The sequence below is a fragment of the Mya arenaria genome, chromosome 14 (genome assembly GCF_026914265.1).
Source record: "Mya arenaria isolate MELC-2E11 chromosome 14, ASM2691426v1".
NCBI classification, from domain to species: Eukaryota; Metazoa; Mollusca; class Bivalvia; order Myida; family Myidae; genus Mya; species Mya arenaria.
This window is the reverse complement of record NC_069135.1, coordinates 27,018,072-27,045,688: the sequence shown is the minus strand read 5'-3', so window position 1 is coordinate 27,045,688 and position 27,617 is coordinate 27,018,072. Positions and strand designations below refer to the sequence as shown.

Sequence of the window (27,617 nt, the reverse complement as noted above, 5' to 3'; positions counted from 1 at the left end):
CGTTGAGTATTTTCAGCCAAAGCATTTGTTTCAAGATCATATCTCATTTACCAAACCAGAGTAAAGGATGCTTTAAATCTATAATATGATCTTTGATACGGAGAAAAGGGCTGTGCCTCTAGGAAGAACCATTGTACAGGTTTTTTAGTGGATAAGATGGGGATGCAGTTTATGAGTCAACACCATTTTACCAAATACATGTTTTCTGCTCGGTAGTTAAAATCTTGCTTTAGAGAGCTGCAGAGCATTTAACTCAACATGCCATTAACATTGTTGTTTGACACATTGCACCTTAGAGTAAACTGCCTATGCAACTCGCCCTAGTTTTTCTTCCATCTTCCCTCTTGCCTTTAAAAACTTCTTTTCAGATACTTTTATAATAATAATGATCATAATACGTCTTTTTAGTAATGAATGCATTTAAATAATAATGATAATACCATAACTTAATTGTATAATTGTTACTGTACTCAATTGCTTAAAGTAAAAACAAATGAAAGAAAAAACTGATTGTTGAAAGATTTATTAAAACAATAATAATGTCATGAGATTATTTAAATAGATTTCTCATCATATTAAATCGAAGTGTTAATGATAAAATTTCCTTTAATGAAAAATATCACGAAGGAGTAATTAATTATAAAATATAGCTAAACTGCGTTTTTTCAAAATATTTTTTAATAAATTTTAATGATATTTTTTCAATCTTACAGGTCAAATGGACACGGAGAGAACTATTCCTCTGACAAAGAGGTTCAGTGGGGCAAGTAAGCCATTGACGCTGGAGTTTATCAAGGGAACACTACTGGTGGTTGCAGACCAGATGGTAGGGACGATTGCAGACGTCATACAGGAAAACGTGGAGCTGGAGGGAGGAAGTAAGTGTTTATTAAGTTTCGACTAGCAGGGAATGTAAACTGTTGGCTTGTCTTTTTTCCTAAGAAGAAAAAATGTTGGGAGCATCAAAGCCTTGTTAGAATTTTTGTCGTATTTTCCATTTTTGTTTATGTAAAACAATTACATTGACCATTACTCAGAAGAATTTCCAATTATTTTGAATATTCATTAATGATTAATCAGTGTTTGAACAAGAACTAGTTGCCCAGAGCAAGTTTAAACAGGCTGATATTGTCAAGCAGAGAAACACCATGTCCCCCCATTGCTATTCAGCACTAAAGATGTTCACTGCTCATGATAATTAACATTTCCTATGCTTTTCTTTTCAGATTCGAATGACCTCTCAGCCGCAGAACTAGAACTTGTAGTGCTTAGCAAGTTGGAACAGGCAGAGGTTGCCAAGCAGAAACATCATGCTCCGATGGCTGCAAGGGTCGTGTTGTCGGCGCTGAAGATGCTACAAAACTCAACTTTGTTTAAGAAGAGGAAACATATGCCCCAGCCACCAAGGTATGTGTCCTTGAAACATCAGTAAACTGCATGAATTACAGTCGAGACCTGTTGGTTGAACTCCCTAAGCACAATTTCCTTATTGGCTCAAACTAGATTTCAAGGATCAATTTATTGCTACTGAAGATAAGCATTCTTGATTGGCTGGAATTTAACGATGCTCGAGGTATTTTCGCTGGTCCCTTGGACTTCGAGCCAACGTGGTTCGACTGTAGTGCAAAAAATGTGTCAGCTATTATTTTTGGATTCCACAAGCGATTTGTTGTAATTATGAGCATTTGTTTTGTGTATTCCTTTGCATGGTCATGTTTTGTCAGTCTGATTTTGCATGACAATTTCTATATGATGGAAACTGTGAATGGTAGCTTAATTTTTTATTGGTCTTCCATAGCATGTGTTTTCTTGTTTGTTACAATGTATATGTGTAGATGCATGTGTGAACCTGGCATGTCTAGTTTATTGCATGGTTTATTTTATCAGTATAAAAAAGAACCACACCCTGTTGAGGGCGAGGACTGGTGTAGTGGTAGTCCACCTCTCACCTAAGACTTTGTGGGTTAAGCCTCACCTGTAGGGTATTTTCTAATGGCCTCTCAAGATGGAAATGTGGATGTGGACAACAGTATTGGTTACTTAATATTAGAAACAAACATGAGCATCTTTTATATTAGCATACAGATGTCTTCACCATGCAACTTAAGGCATTTGATCCACAAATAAGCAGTTTGTCTAATCATTCCATTTTTTTCCATCATCGTGTTAATTTTTGATGCCTGAGGTGACTTCATACAATGTTGGAATCATTTCAAAGGGTACTGGTTGTTGATAACTATTATATAAATCAAATAAATGATGGAAAACACATTTAAATTATTGCATTTTGATTTTTTTATTTACTTTCAACTGAAAATGGACATAAAATGACCTATGTGGTAATGTTTTCAAGGTCAAAATAATGTGTTTGTAGGTAATGTTATTTTCAGTAAAATTTTCACATTTTTTTCTCCATACATAAATCCTTTATAAGTTACACCAAGATAATAAGGGGTCAGCAGGAATCCAAAACTCACATGCTTGTATATCGAAAACCTTTAATTCATTTGTATAGGTTAAAGGAAACCACATGAATCTTGAATGGATAATAATGAGTTAAATGATAACTATAACTTGCCATTGTTATGCCTTTGCAATTTTGATACGCATAACTAAACTTACAAGTACTAGCATGTAGAGGTTACTTACCACCATTGTCATTTCCTCTATAATTCAATGTGAAATGATTATTTTTAGACAACATTTAAAGGCATTTCGAGCGAATGCAGACTATGATAAACATATATATTCTTAAAGTACAAGCTTTAAATTACCTTTTAAGCCAATAAAAAAGGGGGGTCAAGTTATTCCTAAGAAAAATCTCTCCACTTGAAAAACAAACTCTAAAAATTGCACAGTCCGCCATGACAGTTCTTCCAAAATGACCTTTCAACTATAGGGCAGCAGTTTATGCTTAAATCTCTATTCTAAATGATAAATCAAGCAATAATAGATACTCAAGGTATAAAAGTTTCAGGAATAATGATATTTTTGATTTACAGTGTATTGAGCATGTGAAGACATGTCTATCAGTCATAAAAACATTATTTTTTTATTGCGAATTTTCCACACAACGGAAGTACATATGATGCAATGGTGACGTCATACCTACACACTATCTATACTAACTATTATTAGTTGGAAATGATTACTGTTCCGCATTTCAAAACACATCGATGAATCCGGTTGTCAGGAAAGTCATTTACAGTATGATACTAAATAAAAAAAATAATTTTTTTTTATATTCTGCCGAAGCTTATCAATAAATATCGTTTCTGATATATCATAATGCAATATATCACGGCTCCAACATGAATGAGGAAACGTCATTTGGACATGATAGGTCATGCTGTGACCCCATATATTTCAATTTTGGGTCACTAATATTTTATATAGTACCAAACTGGCGTCTATTCTGATTCTGATGAATAAATGAAACATTTCCAAAAAATTGATTAATGAATGTTCTCGACATGATATAGTTGTTACCGGGTAAGTATATCCCACCAAGAACCAATCCAGAAACTTAATATGTGGAGGATAATTGTTTGTTTCAATGTGTGATCGTAATATCTTTCACTGAGGGAGCACCAAAAGATATATTTGAAGAGTGGCATAGCCATGAGTGAAATATTTCCTTTTTTGTGTTAACGAGGTGAAAATATATATCTATCTTACATGGAACAGAACTAATTTTTTCATTGAATTCTGCCTAAAATTGGATTTAAAAGTAATTTAGATGTAATTTTTATGTGCACATAACATCAGTTGGGAAATGACATCGTTGAAATTGTGTCCCAGCCCTGGGCACACTGATGTTTTATTGGGAACTGAGAGCGGGCTAAACTCTCCAAATAGTGATTATATTTTAATTTTTGACAGAATTTGATATTATTTGATGTTTCAAACAGTGAAATATCAAATTTTTTTCACTGATAAATCTCTATACATCACCGAAACGCAAACAATTAATTGATCTATTATTAATTTTGCTCATCTGTTATAATGAGACAGTTTCTGTTGTTTGCATCATGTATGTTTCTGATGTCTCGTCTCTCTGTGTTGTTTTCAGAACGTCACCAAAACATGAAAGGTTATTGTTCACCTATAAAACTGTTGTTGTGTTTTGTTATTTTAATAAGCTTCAATAAGCTTCATTTGTAGTTTTTTTTGTCAGAAAAAAATATGTCTGTTTTGTTCTGTGTTGCTAAATATTTTAAATCATTACTGTATATATGTCATTTGTTACACAAATGTTAAATTCTGCCTGAAATTAATAACAACCAGAAATTGAACCTAAGTATTTAGTCAAATTTTGCTATATGCAAAATCATCTTCACATTAAGAACGACAGACATGTATTTTCATGGCCTTTAGTTTTATGCAGACAAAACCATTTCAAGCAGTTTTTCCCTTTTAATATGATAAATAAAGATGCTATAACATAAATCTGCAAAATTTTGTTTCACTAATATTTATTGGCCTTGAAAATATCTGAGAATATATATTCTGTAAATGTGTTAGGTGATGTTTGAAATGGTTTTGATTAGTTGACATAATATTCTGTTTTAACCATGGTTAAGCTAAGTTTCCCAAATCATGAGATGAATTTTAATTATTCCTTTAATACTCAACTTTAATTAATTTCTTCCTTGATTTCCAATTAATTTCTTCCTTGATTTCCCCTTAATATATATCCTCTTTTAAAAGCCTGACTCTCACTGTTATTAGTTTGGCTACGATTGCCCATTCTTCAGAAAATTTAGGAGGTGTCTGACTAATCTTAAGTATAATTTTAACAGCATGAGTCTTGGGTGATCAGCTTTAATTTTGAAGAACCACCACAGTTTTGTGCCATTATAGACAGTTGTGTGCTTCTATTTTTTAATGCAATGATTTTTCCAAAACATAGAGCACTTTTATTGCAGTTATACATAAGTAACTCAATCAGGAGTAAAATCTAAACGTCATTGGATAGGTTTTCTGAGCCTTTCGTGTATGATTCCTCGTTGATTGTGACTGTCATTTTCTTACGATTCAGTATAAACTTATATTTCTACGCTAATCACAATTCCCTATTTGCAATGGAGGTTAATGTAACAGAATTTTGGGATGGTCACCAATGTTCGTATTCCCATCAAATTTGTCATCATTCAAACAAAACGATAAAACGTGGGCAATGTTCTCATTTTATCTCAGTTATCATCTCTTAGTTCGATAAAATCGGAGCTGAAATCATAGCAATAAGGGCCAGGCTTAAATCACCTTTCGTTTGTTATAACTTCTTCTATTCTATCTGTTTTTCAACCAGTCACCATCAGTGATAGACTGCTTCCAGTTTAATAAATATGTAAAATAATTCTTTTAACAGACTTTTAAAACTTGTAGATAGCTACGTGATGGAGTCTTATAGTACTTTTGAATTTTTCACCATTCAATATACTTTTTTTATGCACAATATTTGATAGCTTAGTTTAGTTGTTCCAATTCCGATGGTAACTTAAAATATTGCCTGTTCTGGAAAATAAAGTACTTTTGTGGTCATTTTGCTAGCTAAAGCAGTTTTGCATTGAAAGTGCCAGATTTTTGTTTTCATTTTATTAAACAGACATATTTATTGAGTTACATATTACAAAAATGATATTTGTTTGTCCAATTAATATACATGATGATTATTTCTAATAAAGTGAGAATGAGATTACTATCATGTTTTAGATTATTGAAAAGCAAAATTGATATCGCATTATAATGAAGCATTTAGATTGTGGGATGACAGAAATTATATAAGGTAAAGTAAAATGGTTGGATAATAATGCAACTATTTTTCCATCAGACCATCGTCACTGAAGAACCGCGGTGACAAACCCAGACGGCCGCCGATTCCCATAAAACTTAGCGAACCAGAAAACAGCCAGTTTCAGTATCAGAATTTCCAGTCTCGGTCTCGTCTAGACGCCCGTCTGTGGCTCGCGTGTCGGGTGTCCCTCGTCAAGAGTCTTATGATGGAGATCAGGGGCATGGGCGATGTGAAAGGTATGTGGAAGAGACAAAAAATGGGCGTTCAATTTTTGTGTGATATTTTCAAGATTTTTATACACACCTCATTTTCAACAGATTTTTATTTTTTCATTCCCTGATTTCCCCTATTATAAGTTAAGCCTTATTTAAATTTAAAGGCTATTTAGTTTGTGATCACTCCTTTGGAAATCCTTTCTTTGCTATTTAACTTATATATTCATTAATTATATATTTAGGAAAATATATTAATAAATTTAATTATACGGCTTAAATCTATGTTCTTTTAGAAAGAAAAAATGTCGTATACACAAATTTAAATATTATGTATCCATTGTTTTGTTTAAAAGCACAGTCATCTTAATATGATCATAAGAAATTGATAAAAATAATGGTGATCATAATATAACATCTTGTTTATAAGACCTGGTCAAACCTACAAGAATTACCAAAGGTAAGTCTAGGAAATTGACAGAAAAAAGAGACGCTAGATATATGTAATCTGTGAAAGAAATTATGAAAATTGGTTCCTGTTTGTGATAAATATATATATTTAAGAAAGAAGCAGTATTTGAAACAATTTTCTCTTCTGTTTATGGATGCAAAAAAGTCAAGGTGTTGTCATAAATGCTTTGGTGTTATCTGCTTCTGCTTTGCATGCAAACACTTTACCATAACTCAAAAACCTTTCAATTCATGCAAATGAATCTGGGTACTTGGTGGGTTTGATCCCTACCAGGGGTAATTTCTTACAGCCTGTCAAAATGGACACCAGTACTCAGTCTGGTTTCCACTCATCGAGAGAGATTCTATAAGCTATCAGCTTTTGTCACATCTGAGCTGAAATTAAATTAGTATAAACTAAACTCATGGTACACACAATGCCTGATTCAATAGACACTTGTTACCAAAGCCCATAATTCTGACTTTAATAACTGTTTAGTTATACCCCGTGTTCAACTGAAGAACAACCACATACAAGTGTTGGCAATTGCTTCTTGGCGCTGTTGTTAAAATTATAAAAAACCCAGAAATGATTGAAGTTGATAAGTGCAGGAACCTTGTTTCAAAGTTACGGTGATGGTGAAATGTGTCTTTTAAAAGATAATTGTGCCACTTAGTATTTGTTGAAAGTGTAGAACTAGATATTTCATATTGTACTGTAATATACATGTATGTAACAATTTAACAAATTTGCATTTACTTTGATTTCTTTAACTCATGTTTACAGTGTGTGTATACCACGTGATATATTACGTCATATATGCTACGTTGGAACTTTTTGCTTAAAATAAAGACTTAAATCAAAGATAACTTTTCTTATATTGCACCAATTTAAATAAAACAAAGGGCAGTCTATGCCATTTAAAGAGCCCCGTCTTCGTTTTATTACCGAAGTTTCATAAGGTGATTAGTTTTATCAAACACTTCGACAAACCTGTTTCAGAAATAATATTTTTTACAGTGCTCCGTCAGACGGCCGTATTGTGAAAAGGTTTTTCGAAGTGTTTTAAGAAACTAAACTCGCAATCAAACTCTGGTAAAAGACCGAATGCGGGGCTCCGTAAGCGGCGTAGACTGCGCTATGTTTCATTTAAAATGGTGAAAAAGTAGTGAAGTTATCTTTGTTTAATGTCTTCTGTCGAAGCCAAGTATTGCCTTCCGACGTAGCATTTATGACACAATTTATGTTTATTTTATAATAACTCCAACAATTATAATAGAAGGTTATTGCTTTTACACTGCTTTAAGAATCTTTGCATTTCATATTCAGTGCTTTTCCTTTGCAGTTGCACATAAATTTTCTTTTTTCTAAAAACATTAAAATTTGATTCTATGTGGTTATTTTTTTGCACAGTACATTAATAATGAATAACCATTTGTTTCTGTAGTTTTTTACTAAGTTACATTGAATGTGAGCTAATCTGTGATGATCCCTTTGTGTTTTGTTAATACAGTTTGATGCAAATATGTAACATTAAATGCTTTTTACATGGTGTTTAATTCAAAATAACAATTCTAAGATAATCTGACAAATTTGTAAATAGTTGTATGCAACCATTGCAATAATTCAGTTCCTCCTTTCCATGGCAACAGGAAGTGAAAACAAGGTCCTCCAGGAGCTTGCTGATTGTCGTCAGTATTGTGCTGAGGGTCTGGGTGAAGCGGAAGCTTGTGGGGACGTTGAGAAACAGGCAGAGTTCCTCCTACAGGGGGCGTGTCTCAATATTGTGGAGGGGAAGAACCTGGAACATACCATCTCGCTGCTACAGGTACATTGATAGAGACATAAGGCTCACTCAGATTGTTCAGATCTTTGTTAAGTTAACAACAAGATATGCAACATTGTTGTTAACTTTTAAATATTTCATGATGTGTTCACATATTTAAATATACAAGGACAGCTGAAAAAGGCTGTCTCAGATCTTGTTAGAAATACAGCAGATCAAAGGTGTAATCCTATAAATTTCGAGAGCAGTTATGATTTTAAATGTAAGAAATATGACAATATTAACATTAACTTTAACCAAATCCTGAATAATCGGCCCTTTGTGTACTATTGTCACATAAAAAATATTGTGTTTTTTTTTTTCAATCACAAGCTGCTTAACTTCCTTCTTGGAAGTGCTTTGCAGGAATCTGGGTCATCTTGGCCAAGTTATCCTTTCGTCCTTGTCCAACTTTGCCCAGCGAAAAACTTGGCCTGGTCGATTTTGGCCTACTTTAATTTAGAAAATAGTGTAAGATATTTTTCATCACTCTGAACATAATGTCGAGACGTTCAAATATATTTGTGATGAATATATATATATCGATATATAAAGTACCAAGCCATAACCAAACATTTTTTTGTGATCTCAGATGCAGTTTCCTAAAATTCACAGACTACATTTACTCATTTGATTTGATAAAACATAAAGACTAGGCCAAATTGGACCACTAAGTGCTATAAACTTGCTGACAAATGTTTCCTGCCTGTCCATAAGCCAAATTGTTTTTTATTTTATCTATTTACCACCTATATTCTTTCACAAGATGGTATAGATCTGCTGACCAAGGTCCCATGTCTGTCCATTACTGATGACCTCACCCATCAGTATGAGAACCCACCTGTTTTCTTTTATATTAAGATATTTAAACCATTTAATATCCAACAATTCCAATGCCCAATTTTTTCCCAACAGAAGGCTTTACACCTGCTCACAAATCCTCCTTGCCTGTCCATAAGCCAAAGTATTTGATTATATAAAATATATGCTATTTACTACCTATATTATTTTGCAGGATTCTATAAACATGCTGACCAAGGTCTCCTGTCTGTCCATCCCTGGTGTCCAGCTAATGGCCTCATCCATCGTAATGAGGACTGACCTTGAGGCTATAGAACATGAGGATGAGTCTCTTATCTTCACAGAGCGAACCATGGAAAACTATCTACAGGCACAGAGCCTTGTACTCAAACAGGTACTCGTTCAGACATGTTTCATTTGATTTGCTTTTATATGATTTAATGCATAGGGTAAAGGCATTTTGCTGCTTATAAAACTTGGTATTTAAAACATTGACTTTTGAGAGATTTGACAAATTTTCACAAGGAAAATTGCTTGTGGAAAAAAGCACATTAAAATATGTTTTACTTGTCTTTTTAAAGAGTTTAGCTCCTCTGTTGTTGTTGTTTTCTAAAAAATAAGGTAAAGGTATGGTGATATCTTTGGTGTCTGAGACAGAGGACTATTGCAAGAACTTTAACCTTGGCGTCAACTAAAAAAAGATTTCATGATATTCAGGTTTTACTGAAAGTTTATACAGTTCTAGATGAAGGGGCTAGGTGAGGGAGTAGAACACTTCTACCCTGAGGGTCGTCTACAAGAGAGGTCATGCCCAGCCAGTCCTCCCTGCCCCACTTTTTGTTGCCATCATGTCTAAGTTTATTCTCTCCCCTTGCTAGATGGAGGAGCACGGAGAGGGAGTAGAACACTTCTATCCTGAGGGTCGTCTACAGGAGAGGTCATGCCCCGCCAGTCCTCCCTGCCCCAGATTGTGTTGCTATCATGTCTAAGTTTATTATCTCCCCTTGCTAGATGGAGGAGCTTGGAGAGAGAGTGGTACACTTCTATCCTGAGGGTCGTCTACAGGAGAGGTCATGCCCAGCCAGTCCTCCCTGCCCCAGATTGTGTTGCTATCATGTCTAAGTTTATTATCTCCCCTTGCTAGATGGAGGAGCTTGGAGAGAGAGTGGTACACTTCTATCCTGAGGGTCGTCTACAGGAGAGGTCATGCCCAGCCAGCCCGCTCCGTAACATTTACCTGCCACATCTCCTAAGGCTTGTGCAGATTAAGCTTCGTGTTGGACACGCCATGGCTAGAAATGCAGCAAAGAACATAAGAAATGCGTAAGTATTAAAGTTTTTTTTTCTTTTGAACAAAATATTCATCAGTTGTTTCCAGTTTAGCAGTTCCCACTCAAATTCTCTACCTATTAATTAGAAGGTTGTTGAACAAATGTGGTTTTGTCAGCCTGGCAGGAGTTCAGAGGTTGCAGTGTGAAAAGAATTTAGCAAGAATGTGATGGCCGTGGCTGTGTCCCAGATATTTACATGACTTCAGGATTTTACACTTCTTGAGGCTGCTAAACTGGAAGAGTTAAAAAACAAAACAAAAAACTATATTAAGTTGCTTATGTTTGTTCTTTATTGATGAACTATGTTTGAGTTAAAACTTGCATGATATTGTGTTTAAACTAAATTAACAGTTTTCAATAAGAATATTGTTTATGTAATGGTTTTATCATTTATATGATAATAAAGTAACATTCTGTTTGGTTTATTTGTATGATTAGATGTTCTGAAAAGATAACTTATTTCTCAAACAATATTTACTTAACTTTTAGTCGTCATTGTTTTGTGATCGCTAGTACAGTTTTGAAACATTTTTTGTATGTATTAAAAGAACTATCAAACACGAATGGTAAACATTATTTTTTATCCCTTTTTCTTGTCACCCACAAAGAAAACTAGAAGAGCACTTTATAGTTTTGTTAAGGTGTTTCTCCAAGTTAATAAAAACATTACATCACCTTCATGCGAAAACTCAATAACGGCTTTTATTTCCATATGCAGTTATTGAGTTCTTGCACTAGGGTGACGAAATTTAGCTCTAATGCTCCAAGTTAAAAGATTAGCTCCTATGCATCCCAGCAACAGAACTTGAATTGTCATTGGCTTTTTAAAGCATCGCATTTTATCTTTTCTTTGCTGATGTTATTATATGATAAGCCAAGCAAGAATATTGATTTATGGATAGTGCTATTAACATTTTATAGAAATGTTCAAGAAAGTGCATTTATTACTAAAATAGTTCATAAATGATAAATTGAAGAGCACTAGCAATTATTTGCAGTGTTCTATCTTCATTATATATCCTGTAGGATATCTTAGCATAATTCAAAGTATAATCTAGCGAACAGATTATCGTCACTGTCATCAGTGGCAGTGTCTGCGGCATCAAGAAAAATAAAGATATTCAAATGGAACTTAATATATGTGTTGCCAGAGACATTACGCACATGTATAGCAAGGGCCATGAATCAGGTTTATATATTTGTTGAGTTATGCCCCCTTTTCGACCATTAAATAAAAGTCAAGCGAAAGCGTTCCCTCAGTGGTAATCTTGTTTGTCTTATCAATACTCTTGGAGAAACATTTTTATTTTGTAGAACTTTTCTTTTCACTTCACTGTAGATTAGAGATTTTCCTGTACATTTCACTTCACCATTTTGTTTTTAATGTGCATGAAGCCTTGAGTAAGTGCATGATTTTGGAGTGTTCTTAGCTTAAACAGAGTATAAATACTAAACATAATATGGCACTTAAGTTTACAGTAATCTGATGGCTTCCATTATGTTATGAAAGATGACAGGCAGAAGTAGGTATTATAATCATATTTGAAATACCAGTATTTGGCATTATATTAAATAAAGTATGTTGTTCATAAAAAAAGCCCAATCTTTCTTGTCACCATTCTGTTTTTAATCCCAGGAATCGATGATGTCATAAATTATTTCCTGATGATGTCACATCACCTTTAAGACCTATCTATGCTTGTCACGTTTCAGATTTTCTAAAACCTTTTGTTGCTTTGTAATCATTAGAAAAAACAAAACAGAAAGCATTATTCTTTTACTCATATAGTTTGTTCATTAATAAGATGAGATATTTTAAGATAGCTAAAATTGAGTTTACTATGTCATATTTAATTATTGTTATTGTTACAATCCGTGTAAAACCTCAACATTCTTAAATTAAAGTCTTTACTAACCTTGCATGGCTGATTTGAGTATAACAACTTTCGTTTATCTTGTGTTAACCTCTTTGTTAAATTTCAGCAAAAGTTTATAGAAAACGATAATAACAACATATTATTAATTTGTTTGTTTTCAATTATATAATGCTTGTCTAACATTTATTGTTGGTTTTAAAAGTTTGTATCTCTTTTGGTATGTTAACAACTAATACAAGTAATCAGCACTTCATTTCATGGAGAACAAAAACTGACCTTGACCTTAATTTTCAAATTAAAATTAAAAACTATAGATACTTAACAAACACATTTTTGGCCTAACGATGGATGCTCATTTGGTGTTTTTATCTAAATTAAACCATTTGGAAATCTATGTTTCTAAACTTCACACTGTCATTTTCATCTAGGTCTGACCTTGACCCAGTTGTCATGTGGACAGATGCTCTTGGAGTTTTGATGTCTGCCCTTGAACTCTCACAAGCATCAGTGACCAGGGAGGCTTACCTAGAAGCTGAATTATTGCTCAACATTGGTAAGAATTCTCTCAGTTTCATTCAGCTATGTAAACTTAGAGTGACCTTGACCCAGTTGTTATGTGGACAGATGCTCTTGGAGTGTTGATGTCTGCCCTTGAACTTTCACAAGTATCAGTGAACAAGGGTAAAAAGTGATAATTAAATGCTTTACCATTTTAAGGCGGTCTGATGGTATATTTGTAGGCCTCTAACAAAAACTGGTTTTGTATTTTTAGGTGCACATTCATATATTCTCTTAGAACAACAGCACTTGATTCTACCAAATAAATAGACTCAAGCAAATATCACTGCTGCTATTATATGTAGTCAAAAACTAAATAAAACTAATAACACAAGTATTTCTATTTCCAGGTAAGGTTCAGCGTATGCTAGTGTACCTTGGCAAGTTCCAGTCCAGAAATGCAGCCCAGTCCCTGATACGAGCCATCAAGATTTCACACGCCACTGACCATAACCTTGGGTAGGGATTTAATTGTATTATTGGTGGGCGTGGTCTAGTGGATGTGGTTTCCCCCTCTCACCCAAGAGGTCATGGGTTCAAACCCCACCAGGGTAACTTTCTCATGGCCACTCTAAAGTGATACTAGTACTGGTTTCTACCAAGAAAGAAATTTTCAAGGGTGATTTATTTCAGCTTACAGCTGTCTTCACAATCAAACTTAAACAAATGATTATTAAATGTTGGTGGCATGAAGTTTAAACCTAGCTGAATCAAGCTATTGCAAAAAAAATGACCCCAGGAAATACATCAACAGTACAGTTGAACTTTGTTGGCTCAAACTCGCTTGGCTCGATTTCCATGTTGGCTTGAACTGGATGTAAAGAACCAATTTCTTTCTACTGATTAAACAGAAGATAAGCATTTCCGCTCAAATGTCCTAAGGCTTGAGGTATTTTTGCTGGTCCCTAGGAGTTCTAGCCAACAGGTTTGACTGTATATCTACTTAAGAGGTCACCTCTATTTATAGATCTCCTGTGTGATCCACTGTGTATAATCTATTTTCCACAGGTTAATGAGACAGGCGTATTTGGAGATAGCCCTTGTGTACCTGTACAGTAGCGGAGGGGTAACAATGAAGGAGGGGGGCATCGACCCAGGGGCTCAAAGTGGGGAAGATGTGTCCCCTAGATTGGCTTCCAAGGGAACCAAGAAGAAGGTGAGGCTCTTTTGTTTGTAGATTGAACAAACATGTATCTTGAGTGCTTATTGCAAGACGGATGTAATCTGTCTAATTTATATGGCTTATTAAATGTCTTGTGCTTAGCTCCCTATTTTTTTCCTGATTTATTTTCAAGCATAAAATAGAAAAAAAATCTACACAAAACAATGATCAATGATGATAATAAATCATATATGCTCAAAATATTCAATGGGTTTATAATAATACAAATCGTAAACATGTGAACAACACATAATGTACACATGCATACGCACATGCAATAGTGTGAGTTTGAATGCTCAATTCAATATAAATAACTGTTAAATAACCCTCCATTGAATTCTTACATGGGTTTCACTGACTTGTTTTCATTTGCATTAGTTGTTTTTCAGCTACCAAAAAAGAATGATTTTTCAAATACTGATAATGTTCAATGTAATGTTTCCTCTACAGTCACCCAGAAAGTCAAAGTCTAAGACAAAAGATGACATGAACGAACAGGAGAAAGAAAGACGAGCAGCCTGGCTGGCGATCAGGTGTGCTGCAGCTGTGTCAAACACCCAACGTAACAGGATCCTCCTTATTGGGGACACAGGCGTTACGTCCCAGAAGTTATCAGATGAAGCTCAGAAGGAGATGCCGGACTTTGCAGCCCTGGATCTTGTTGGGGCATATGTTCTTGGGGAGAAGAAGAAAGTGTATAAGAGTAAGTATTGGTATACGTATGCAGAACATCTATAAAAAGTCTGGGAACAGACAAAGATCTTAGGAGTGGCTCAAATTTATTTTTGTATTAGTAACAGAATGTATAAAGAATGTACAGCAGCCATGAGCCCAATTTACCAAACATATTGACACTGTTTAGCTTAGACATTGTCTATAAATACCCTTTAACTTTGCCATTCTCTATAAAACCTCTTTGAATTAGTTTTTGTCTATAAATACTCTTTAAATTAGCATTTGTCTTTGAGTACACTTCAATATAGCCATTGTCTTTCAATACTCTTTAACTTAGACATTGTCTATAAATACTGTTTTAACTATCCATTTTCTATAAATACTCTTAAATTTAGTTTTAAGATGAGTTAAAGGAGTTAGCCCCCTTGATTGAGACCCAAAAGGTTAAACAAGGAAACCTAAAGAAGGCCAGGAAGGCAACCAGCATCTTATTTAGCTTTTCAATTTATTTTGCGAGTAAATGGGAGATTACTCTGTTTTCAGATGAGATAGAGGAAGAATTAGCCCCCCTGATAGAGGCCCAGGAGGTCAAACACATTGACACTTACGAGGAGCAGTTACAGAAATCCAGAGAAGCCGCAAATGACCTCAGCTGGATACAATTCCTAGGTAATTCAGTCTTCTTTGTTGAGTATAGATAGGGAATATTATGTTAGTCAGTTTATCTGTGGGGTTGTATCACTTCAAGTTGCTTGCGTACAGTCACACAGGACTGAAGGCCATCAAGTTATGCAATCCCACAGATCAACCGACTAGCATAGTATGTTTTTTATCTAATAAAAAAAACATGGTTATAAATGATATAAGTTATGATGGCAGAGTTGGATTATAATGACAAATAAGTTAGAAATCACAGTCCTTGAATATTTGAATTCTTCTTTTTACATTAAGACAATACAAAAGATCAGACTTAAGATAGTAGGCTGAACAGAAAATGTTAGTTTTTTTAAACATGGGTCAAGGATATATTTCACTGATAACATCATCAGGTTTTAGCCACACCCAGAATGGAAATACTGTTGTTTTTACCAGGTTACCAGACAATTCTTCAGAGGCTCTCCAGCACTTCAACGATATCTGCTTCCAGCGTGCAGCCGGACGATCGACCGACGAGCGGGGAGCGAAATGTTGGGGAGCTTGGACCGGACTTTGACCTCGGTTTTATAAGTCATGCTGAGTGTGATACCTCATTGAATCATGATGTTGTCAGGTAAGAGGATGCTGAACTCATAAATTGATATAAATTTGCATTCTTCCACTTTGTCAATAATATTAAAGGGTTGATTCCTCGTTTTTAAGTGTTTCATAGTATAGGCCAGGCAAGCATACATACAAACCAAGTATGTAATTATACAGTCTGCTCAAGCAGCAGTCGACCATTTTCAATGTCATTAAACCATCTTTAAAATTCAATTTTAAGCATTTATTTGGAACTAAAGCCTTCATTAATTGAAAAATATTCATCATTAATGCCTTTATTATATGTACATACCGCCTTGCCCTCCAAGACAGTTCCTCCACACACGCTTGTAAAAGCTTCAAGACAATATTTGATGATATGCATAAGACATTGATTTCATTTAACGTGTTTTCAAATGTATTGAACATGAAATATAATATTGACATTTTACAATGCATATTTCAGGACAATGCTATTTTCCGGCACCTGGACAACAAGGATTGCTCGCATGCACAGTTACTTAAGCACGAACCTAAAACCTTATGGCAGTGATTGCTGTGCTGTCTACCCACCGGCTGGCCTTGACCTTGCCCCTACGGCTGAAAAGCCCACAGAGCTGAATATTGTGTACAAGAGCTACCCTGATAACCTGACCAATCCTGCTGACCTGGAGAATGAAACTCAGCTGAAGTTTGATATTGAGTTCTTACAAGGTTTGTTAAATATAATCAATAGAGAGGTTTCAAAACACAATGTATGTGTGAACTTGTACGCATAGCTACACATGTAGCTTCCCATACAGGTAAAAGTTGTAGTTGATTTCAAAAGTTGTTTGTGCAATTTTCTCTTTAATCGTGTACGTGTACACTCACAGTTATTGCATAAATCACTTTCCTCTTGTTCTTGTAAATGTCATTTAAAACGTGTACAGTGTACACTGACTTTGATGACTAAGTTCACAAAAAGAAGTCCATATATACACATACCAGTACAAATAGGTGTTTCATAAGCCATTTAATTATTAGTTATAGGCTTGTCAGATATTTTCAGAGCAAAAAAGCAACAAAGGTTTTTTTCATGGCTTTTGCATGGTTTTCATATATAGCATTATTAAATATTAAAATGTTTCTCTTTTTAACTATTGACAAAGAAATTGAAAGTTTGAAAGCATCATCAGAGGCTTCCAAATGTTACCTTTAATATGTCTGACGGAAAGTGTGTGTGTTTAATGGTAAAGATGTCTGCCTATCACACAAAAGGGTGGTGGGTTTTAGCCCCACAAGTGGGACAGAAGAAAAATATACAATTGAACCCAGTTGGTTCAATTTCCTCGTCTTGAACTGGATGTAAAGGACCAATTTTTTCTACAGAATGTAAGCCAACGGAGTTTGACTGTAGTATAAGCTTCCTTTTCAATTCTGTTGTGATTTTTTTGTTTTGTGCAAATACTTGTCCACTTTTCACATATTTTATTGGTACAGTAAATCCTTCGATTATGCTCAAACTTTGTATAATCTGAAAATTGAAAGTGTTTTCTTGAAATAAATATAGACTAAGACTTTCTCATGGCTTCTTAAAAAGGTCAAACGGTGTGCATGTATGTACCTTTAGAACAGATGAATAGACTAGGGCATCATTCATCCCAGTTTAAAGCTGTTGTCGCAAATTTTGCAAATGTAATGGATAATATTATCAACTTAATCTAGAGACAAATCCCATACCAAATATTTAACACAATCCTGCAACCTTTTGAATTTCAGGCATGGCCCCTGCACCACCAGGCAGTGAGAGGAACCCGGTGAAGCCGGCAGACAAACCCATAACCACACCGCCTGATAATGAGGTCACGCTTCAATGGTACCAGCCCTCACTCGAGGAGGTAGACCCACTGAGGCCCGAGGCAATGGGACCTGAGAGTCGGGTGTTACTGATGTACGCCCTGAACATGAAAAGTGGAGGCTCGGTGAATGTAGCCGTCAGACTAATGTGGGTTCAGATGTCACAGTTAAATGACCTTCATGACAGGTTTGTTGTTTGCTGTACAAAGCTTGTATGTTTAAAAAAAAAAAAAAGTTGAGGTAACATCAAAGCTCATTATCCTTGTCAGGAGCGTCTTGTTGTCCAAAAACATAAACCAAGGCTATAAAACTGTTAAAGATATTCAAATGAAACTTGGTACACATGTTTCCAGAGACAATACGCACATGTATAGCAAGGCCCTTAACCCTTGTTCTAATATTGTCAAGATATAACTGTTGTTGCACTGAAAAAAACAAACAGGAACATTGGGGTTCACTTCATGGCACTCTAGTTGTGTAAAGACTTAAGTTCAGTAATTATTGTACCATGTTAACAGTATAAGTAATATGTTCTTATAACATGCATAGCCTTACAGTGGTGTAATCTTTTTCTGGGTATATTCTTTGATTCTTAAAGTTTCTGTGACCTAAACAATGTGCATTATACCCTGACAATGTGCCGGGCCGATTGTGCAAAGCTAAGTTATAGTTAACATTGTGGTTAATGACATCATTGATCACTTTTGTTTTTTAATAAAACAAGTACAGCACAAGATTTGTTATAAATACTGACGATCACAAGTGTATCCATGACATTTCGAGAGAAGTTAAATTTTTTAAGTAAACAACAAAGAAGTTAACAACTTCGTTGACTGTAACAAAGTTCTAAACTCTAGGCCCATTTTTATCAGATAAAGGAATTCTATTGTTATTAACAATTTTGTTTAATGCAATTGGTTTCAAAGCCCTATATTACAACTTTGATTTGTTGATCATAAATAGCACTGTAAATATTTGTCTTATAATAAAATGGGAAACACTTTTATATTATTTTCTGTCTTGTCCTAGGCTAGCAGTGTTGCTGCAGCGTGCAGAGGTGTATCTACCGACAGGGAAGGGTAAGAAAAGAGGGGTGGAGCCCTCCCCTACCCCCACAGTCAAGTCTCGGAAAACTAAGGAGAGACTTCGGCCATTGTCTCCCAAACGACAGAAAGATGAAACATTGGAGGTAACTTGTTACAGTTAACTATTTGTGTGATTTTCTATGGAAATTTTAATACATTTACTGAGATATGCATACATGTAATTTGCTTAACTTAAGAGGGGCTTAAACATTTGTTGTAATGAGATGCCAGAAAGATGAAACTTTGGTGTCGTTGTTGACAGTGTTGATGTTGTTGTCATGTAAAATCAATCACCTTGCCCATGACTCAAAAAAGATCAAAATGTTATGAAACTTGGTATACATTTCCACTATGACTTTCAATACACACACACACACACATCTGTTTAGTGACTTAAATATTTGTAAAATTATACCTTATGGTCACCAAGAAAGGAACAGTTGAGAGCTGGCTTGAGTGTACTGTGCCCTTGTGTATCTATGCTATTTGTTAAAGTTTACATTTGACAATTTTCTCATAACATGATGCTATGTATTATTACAATGGTTATGTTTAAATTGCATTTATAACATCATTATAAATATAAATTCAATGTGATTTAAAGCAAGCCACATTGCCTGAGCCTTCGCTGGCTTCTGACAGGAATGATATTCCACATGTAGAGGTATCAAATCCTTCAGAATAATACCTTCTGTGGTTTTATAATAGATTCAATTGACAAACTGTTTGAAATTTACAAAATTGCCCAATGAAATTGACTTAAGTAGTGTTTAACCCCTTGTTACAAACCTTAATATGTGTCTTATAATTAACCAATGTGATCACTTCACTATGAGGTAATAAAGCCAAAGGCCAGAAGAGCTTATGCGATGGTAATGTGTACGTAGTATGTGCGTCCATACTACGTCCGTGTGTCTGTAAACAATTCCTTGTTAACACGATACAGCCTTCAGTTTTGATTGTATCTTGATGAAACTTGTACAGTATCTACATATCCATTAGAGCTTGATTCCTTTCGAAAACTGCCCATGCATGCCTAGATTATGGGCCTTGATAGTATAAAAAATCAGTGTGCCTGTAAACAATTCCTTGTTAACATGATACATCCTTCAGTTTTGATTGTATCTCGATGAAACTTGAACAGTATCTAGATATCCATTAGAGCATGGTTCCTTTCGAAAATCAGATCCGCCTATGCATGTCTAGATTATGGGCCTTGATAGTATGAAAAAATGCTATTGTGTAAACAATTGCTTGTTAACACGATACAGTCTTCAGTTTTGATTGTATCTCGATGAAACTTGAACAGTATCTAGATATCCATTAGAGCATGGTTCCTTTCGAAAATCAGATCCGCCTATGCATGTCTAGATTATGGGCCTTGATAGTATGAAAAAATGCTATTGTGTAAACAATTGCTTGTTAACACGATACAGTCTTCAGTTTTGATTGTATCTTGATGAAACTTGTACAGTATTTGGATATCTACTAGAGCTCGGTTTTTTCGAAAACCAGCTAGATCTGCCCATGCATGCCTAGATTATGGGCCTTGAAATGATTAGATTATGGGCCTTGATAGTAAAAAGGTGCTATTGTGTAAAAAATGCTTGGGAACATGATACAGTCTTCAGTTTTGATTGTATCTCCATGAAACTTGTACAGTATTCAGATATCCATAAGAGGTTGGTTCTTTTCAAAAACAGTGATGTTGACCACACAAACCCAGCCAGTAGAGCATAGGCCCTTTTGGGCCTCTTGTTTCACCATACCATTGTTTTTCACTGTCAAATAACCAACATTTGAAATTATTCTGGATATATACACCATGTTGCCCCTTATTTCTTAAAACGGGGGTTAATGATTGACTATTCAAGGGGCTTAACTTTTTCCGTGTAAAATTTCTTTGAAGATATTCAGTATTTCTCGAGTTATTCAAGAAAAAAAAAACTCCATTTCCGGGCAAAAAGTGTCCCTAACCAGTAATGTGATAATTCCTCTTCCTTTATGTTTACATTGATACTGTCATAACTGTTAAAAAAAACCTTCCTGTTGGCATATGTTTCTTAAAACTGAAAAAAGTGTGCTTGATTTCTTTCTCTTAGATGCTTGATTTCTTACTCTTAGTTCTGAAAAAATATGCACAGATTTGATCATATAAAAGGTACAAAACTAAAAACTAGATGCATATCAAAATCGTATCTACATTATCAAAACAGACTGATTTAACACATGTATTGTAAGCTTCAAAAATTCAAAACTTGGGTTTGAAGGTCAGCTGAGGTTGCATTTCATCAGACTAGATGCAGCACACTCCAAGCCGGCCAAGCAGTGGACATATCTTTGAAAATATTTCAGCGTTCACTTAAATTTCAGGGGCCATGTTTACTAACAGTCTAAAGTCTAGACTCAAACCCAAACGGCACTTTTATTAATTACAAAGGATCATCTCTTTTTCATTCGTTTTACAAAATTAAACATATATAATTGAACACTTTCAAATAGTAATAACATTTTAGTCCATCCTCAATACTCAACAAGAAGAAAAATTACAATGAAATAAAGATTTGCAATTTTGCCCCTTGAGTCTGAACTCAGACTTGAGACTTGTTGGTAAATATGGGCTCTGGTATAATTTATTTATTTTTTATCTTGTGAATTTTAGACCCTGTTACGACAATGTATCGATGACATCACTATCCTGTTTGGTTCAACAGCAGAACCAGATACAGCGTCCTCCGTCACTGAGGTATGTGTTGTTGTTTGTAAATAACGTCAAAAGACTTAAAAATAATATTAACTTATGGCACTTTGAACTGTTTAAGGATTGAGACCCATTTCCTAAAATAAGATGTTAAATTTATCTACTTCTATATGGGTTTCATAAATGAACATTTATCCTTTTATTTGATTTCATATTCTGATGAACGTAGCAAATCATCAGAATACCTCTGATAATACAAAATGATGCTAATGTAATTGACGTTTTATTTGTGTTAACAAACAATTGACGCAAACTTTGGCAAGGGCCCAAATGACAATGAACTAGGGACACTAACATATAAACCAATGTCTACTACAACACACTTTAAAAACTCATTCCTCTTCTTTCAGCTGTTGCCTTTCGATGTGTCAAGAGCCAACGTAAAAATGTTGGAAGCGTTGTTTGATCCAAGCTTTGGAGCGACGCTGAAGTCAGCTGATCTGGCTCAATGGATGCTTAAACTTTTCCCGACATTTTGAGCTTTTATGCTGAGGTCAAGACAAGACCTGTTTTAAAATTAGACATTTCTTATTGTGTTGACTTTATTTTGAAATCGGACATTCCTAAAAGAGTCAAGTTTATTTTGAAATTGGAAATTCCTTAGTGTTGCAATTATTTCTAAATCAGACATTCCTAAAATAGTCTAGTTTTTAACTTTTTAACTTTTAAGTTTGACATTCCTTTAAATGTGTAGCCCAAAGATTGTGTCCATTGCACATTTTGTATAACCAAGTTAATTAAGTTCAAACAGTGTTGATAATGCTATGCTTCGAAGCATTTGTTCAATACTTGAGTAGAGAACAGCCTTTAATCCTCAACTTTAACATGAGTTGAGAAGATAAAATAATTATAAATTAAACATTATACAACCTATAAATAGAGCATCTGAGTTTGAGTCATTTTGTGAAATATTTAAAAATAAACTTAGAATTTGTAATTAAGGCAATTGTTGTTTAAAAAATATTCAGAACATTTTTGAGTGTTATAAGTATCTGAAAAGATCCGTCAAACTTTTATATGTTAACCTATTTATATTTTTCAAATCCGTCCCTTGCATTTCTGTGATACAATGTTTTTTGACAATATTTAAAATATAAATTTACATTACATTGGAAAGAGTGTTGCTTTATTCTTAAAACATGTTTGATATGCAGGGTTGTCTGTGGCATCATCAGCAGTTTCAAATTTTTATTTTCAGTCAATCGCTTTTGATAACTTCTCAATAGGTAAACACTACTGACTAGGTGAACAGAACCAAATACAAGAATACTCCTCACTAAGTGAACACTAACCATAAGATGAACACTACTGATCTGACTAGGTGAGCACTACCTACTAAGGGAACACTCCTCACTAGGTGAACACTACTCACTAGGTGAACACTTGCGGCTAGGTGAACACTACTCACTAGGTGAACACTACTCACTAGGTGAACACTACTCACTAGGTGAACACTACCAACTATGTGAACACTACTCACTAGGTGAACACTACCAACTAGGTGAACACTTCTCACTAGGTGAACACTACCAACTAGGTGAACACTACCCACTAGGCGAACACTAACGACTAGGTGAACACTACTCACTAGATGAACACTAACGACTAGGTAAACACTACCAACTAGGTGAAAAGTACTCACTAGGTGAACACTATTGATTAGGTGAACACTACCCACTAGGCAAACACTACTGACTAGGTGAACACTACTCACTAGGTAAACACTACCGACTAGGTAAACACTATCGACTAGGTGAACACTACTGACTTGGTGAACACTACTCACTGGATGAACTCTTATAACTACGTGAACACAACTGACTAGATGAAAACTACCGACTAGGTGAACACAACTGATCAGATGCACACTACTGACTAGGTGAACAGTACTCACTGGGTGAACACTACTGACTTGGTGAACACTACTCACTGGATGAACTCTTCTGACTAGGTGAACATAACTGACTAGGTGAACACTACCAACTAGGTGAACACAACTGACTAGGTGAACTCTACCGACAAGGTGAACACAATGACTAGGTAAACACTACCGACTAGGTGAACACTATTGACTAGGTGAACACTACTGACTAGGTAAACACTACCGACTAGGTAAACACTATTGACTTGGTGAACACTACTCACTGGATGAACTCTTCTAACTATGTGAACACAACTGACTAGATGAAAACTACCGACTAGGTGAACACTACTGACTAGGTGAACACTACTCACTGGGTGAACACTACTCACTGGATGAACTCTTCTGACTAGGTGAACATAACTGACTAGGTGAACACTACCAACTAGGTGAACACTACTCACTGGGTGAACACTACTGACTAGGTGAACACTACCGACTAGGTGAACACAATGACTAGGTAAACACTACCGACTAGGTGAACACAACTGACTAGGTGAACACTACTGACTAGGTGAACACTACTCACTACGTGAACACTACCCACTAGGTGAACACTACTCACTGGGTGAACACTACTCACTAGGTGAACACTGACTTGGTGAACACTGCTCACTGGATGAACTCTCCCGACGAGGTGAACACTGCTAACTAGGTGAACTCTTCTGACTAGGTGAACACTACTGACTTGGTGAAGACTATCCACTATATAAACACTACTCACTGGGTGAACACGACTGACTAGATGAACTCTTCTGACTGGGTGAACACTACTGACTAGGTGAACACTACTGACTAGGTGAACATTACTAACTAGGTGAACACTATTGACTAGCTAACACTACTGACTAGGTGATCACTATTCACTAGGTGAACACTACCCACTAGGTGAACACTACTCACTGGGTGAACACTACTGACTAGGTGAACACTGACTTGGTGAACACTGCTCACTGGATGAATTCTTCTGACTAGGTGAACACTGCTCACTAGGTGAACTCTTCTGACTATGTGAACACTACTGACTTGGTGAACACTATCTACTATGTAAACACTACTCACTGGGTGAACACTATTCACTAGGTGAACACTACTGACTAGGTGAACACAACTGACAAGGTGAATACTACTGACTAAGTGAACACTCCTCACTAGGTGATCACTACTGACTAAGTCAACACAACTGACTAGGTGAACACTACTGACTAGGTAAATACTACTCACTGAATGGACACTACTGACTAGGTAAACATCACCGACTAGGTGAACACAACTGACTAGGTGAACACAACTGACTAGGTGAACACTACACACTAGGTGAACACTACTGCGTAGATTAACTCTTCTGACAAGGTAAACACTACCGACTATGTGAATACTACTGACTAGATGAACTCTTATGACTAGGTGAACACTAATGACTAGGTGAACAGTACTGACTGGGTGAACACTACTGACTAGGTGAACACTACTCACTGGGTGATTACTACTGACTAGATGAACTCTTCTGACTAGGTGAACACTACTCACTGGGTGAACTCTTCTGACTAGATGAACACTATTGACTAGGTGAATACTTATCACTGGGTGAACACTACTCACTGAGTTAACTCTTCTGATTAGATGAACACTATTGACTAGGTGAATACTTATCACTGGGTGAACACTACTCATTGGGTGAACTCTTCTGACAAGATGAACACTATTGACTAGGTGAATACTTATCACTGGGTGAACACTACTGACTAGGTAAACACTTCTCACTGGGTACACTACTGACTAGATGATACTGACTAGGTGAACACTACTGACTAGATGACCTTTTCTGACTAGTTGAGCACTACTGACTAGGTGAACACTACTCACTGGGTAATTACTACTGACTTGATGAACTCTTCTGACTAGGTGAACACTACTCACTGGGTAAACTCTTCTGACTAGGTGAACACAACTGACTAGGTGAACACTACCGACTAGCTGAACACAACTGACTAGGTAAACACTACCGACTAGGTGAACACAACTGACTAGATGAACACTACTGACTAGGATAACACTACTTACTAGATGAACACTTCTCACTGGGTGAACACTACTGACTAGGTGAACACTACAGACTAGGTGAACACTACTCTATGGGTGAATACTACTGACTAGGATAACACTACTCATGATCACTACTGACTAGGTGAACACTACTGACTAGGGCAACACTACTCATTAACACTAATGACAAGGTGAACACTACTGACTAGGTGAACACTACTGACTAGATGAACACTACTCACTAGGTGAACACTACCAACTAAACGAACACTACTCACTAGGATAACACTACTGACTAGATGAACACTACTCACTAGGATAACACTACCCACTAGGTGAACACAACTCACTAGGATAACACTACCCACTAGGTGAACACAACTCACTAGGATAACACTACCCACTAGGTGAACACAACTCACTAGGATAACACTACCCACTAGGTGAACACAACTCACTAGGATAACACTACCCACTAGGTGAACACAACTCACTAGGATAACACTACCAACTAGGTGAACACTACCCACTAGGTGAACACAACTCACTAGGATAACACTACCCACTAGGTGAACACAACTCACTAGGATAGCACTACCCACTAGGTGAACACAACTCACTAGGATAACACTACCCACTAGGTGAACACAACCCACTAGGTGAACACAACTCACTAGGATAACACTACCCACTAGGTGAACACAACTCACTAGGATAACACTACCCACTAGGTGAACACTACCCACTAGGTGAACACAACTCACTAGGTGAACACAACTCACTAGGATAACACTACCCACTAGGTGAACACAACTCACTAGGATAACACTACCCACTAGGTGAACACAACTCACTAGGATAACACTACCCACTAGGTGAACACAACTCACTAGGATAACACTACCCACTAGGTGAACACTACCCACTAGGTGAACACAACTCACTAGGATAACACTACCCACTAGGTGAACACAACTCACTAGGATAACACTACCCACTAGGTGAACACTACCCACTAGGTGAACACAACTCACTAGGATAACACTACCCACTAGGTGAACACTACCCACTAGGTGAACACAACTCACTAGGATAACACTACCCACTAGATGAACACAACTCACTAGGATAACACTACCCACTAGGTGAACACAACTCACTAGGATAACACTACCAACTAGGTGAACACAACTCACTAGGATAACACTACCAACTAGGATAACACTACCCACTAGGTGAACACTACCCACTAGGTGAACACTACCCACTAGGTGAACACAACTCACTAGGATAACACTACCCACTAGGTGAACACTACCCACTAGGTGAACACAACTCACTAGGATAACACTACCCACTAGGTGAACACAACTCACTAGGATAACACTACCCACTAGGTGAACACTACCCACTAGGTGAACACAACTCACTAGGATAACACTACCCACTAGGTGAACACAACTCACTAGGATAACACTACCCACTAGGTGAACACTACCCACTAGGTGAACACAACTCACTAGGATAACACTACCCACTAGGTGAACACAACTCACTAGGATAACACTACCCACTAGGTGAACACTACCCACTAGGTGAACACAACTCACTAGGATAACACTACCCACTAGGTGAACACTACCCACTAGGTGAACACAACTCACTAGGATAACACTACCCACTAGGTGAACACAACTCACTAGGATAACACTACCCACTAGGTGAACACTACTCACTAGGATAACACCACCCACTAGGTGAACACTCCTTACTAGGATAAGACTACTCATGATTACTACTGACTAGATGAACACTACTCACTAGGTGAACACTACCAACTAGATGAACACTATCGACTAGGTGAACACTACCAACTAGATGAACACTACAGACTAGGTGAACACTACCAACTAGATGAACACTACTGACTAGGATAACACTACTGACTAGGATAACACTACTCATGAACACTACTGACTAGGTGAACACTACTGACTAGGTGAACACTACCGACTAGGTGAACACTACTCGCTAGTT

The 27,617-nt window shown here is 36.1% G+C and overlaps 1 protein-coding gene across 15 annotated transcripts in view; it reads left to right on the top strand.

Moving 5' to 3' along the window:
• LOC128217238 (cilia- and flagella-associated protein 54-like) overlaps positions 1 to 22,550 on the top strand; it is a 69,985-nt gene extending 47,435 nt beyond the window's left edge. For 10 of the 15 annotated variants that reach the window (XM_052924229.1, XM_052924226.1, XM_052924222.1 and 7 more), the window contains 20 exons: positions 714 to 878; positions 1,227 to 1,407; positions 4,073 to 4,093; positions 5,834 to 6,033; positions 6,440 to 6,469; positions 8,113 to 8,288; positions 9,301 to 9,480; positions 10,231 to 10,409; positions 10,966 to 10,983; positions 12,723 to 12,847; positions 13,203 to 13,311; positions 13,861 to 14,008; positions 14,465 to 14,717; positions 15,233 to 15,358; positions 15,782 to 15,959; positions 16,395 to 16,642; positions 17,690 to 17,954; positions 18,797 to 18,956; positions 21,515 to 21,598; positions 21,964 to 22,550. In XM_052924229.1, coding sequence (XP_052780189.1) covers positions 714 to 878; positions 1,227 to 1,407; positions 4,073 to 4,093; positions 5,834 to 6,033; positions 6,440 to 6,469; positions 8,113 to 8,288; positions 9,301 to 9,480; positions 10,231 to 10,409; positions 10,966 to 10,983; positions 12,723 to 12,847; positions 13,203 to 13,311; positions 13,861 to 14,008; positions 14,465 to 14,717; positions 15,233 to 15,358; positions 15,782 to 15,959; positions 16,395 to 16,642; positions 17,690 to 17,954; positions 18,797 to 18,956; positions 21,515 to 21,598; positions 21,964 to 22,092 — 2,975 coding nt within the window. In that variant the 3' untranslated portion in view covers positions 22,093 to 22,550. The remainder of the gene's footprint in view (positions 1 to 713; positions 879 to 1,226; positions 1,408 to 4,072; positions 4,094 to 5,833; positions 6,034 to 6,439; positions 6,470 to 8,112; positions 8,289 to 9,300; positions 9,481 to 10,230; positions 10,410 to 10,965; positions 10,984 to 12,722; positions 12,848 to 13,202; positions 13,312 to 13,860; positions 14,009 to 14,464; positions 14,718 to 15,232; positions 15,359 to 15,781; positions 15,960 to 16,394; positions 16,643 to 17,689; positions 17,955 to 18,796; positions 18,957 to 21,514; positions 21,599 to 21,963) is intronic. The other 5 variants (XM_052924236.1, XM_052924228.1, XM_052924224.1 and 2 more) reach the window with 4 other exon arrangements.
• The last annotated feature ends 5,067 nt before the right edge of the window (positions 22,551 to 27,617 follow it).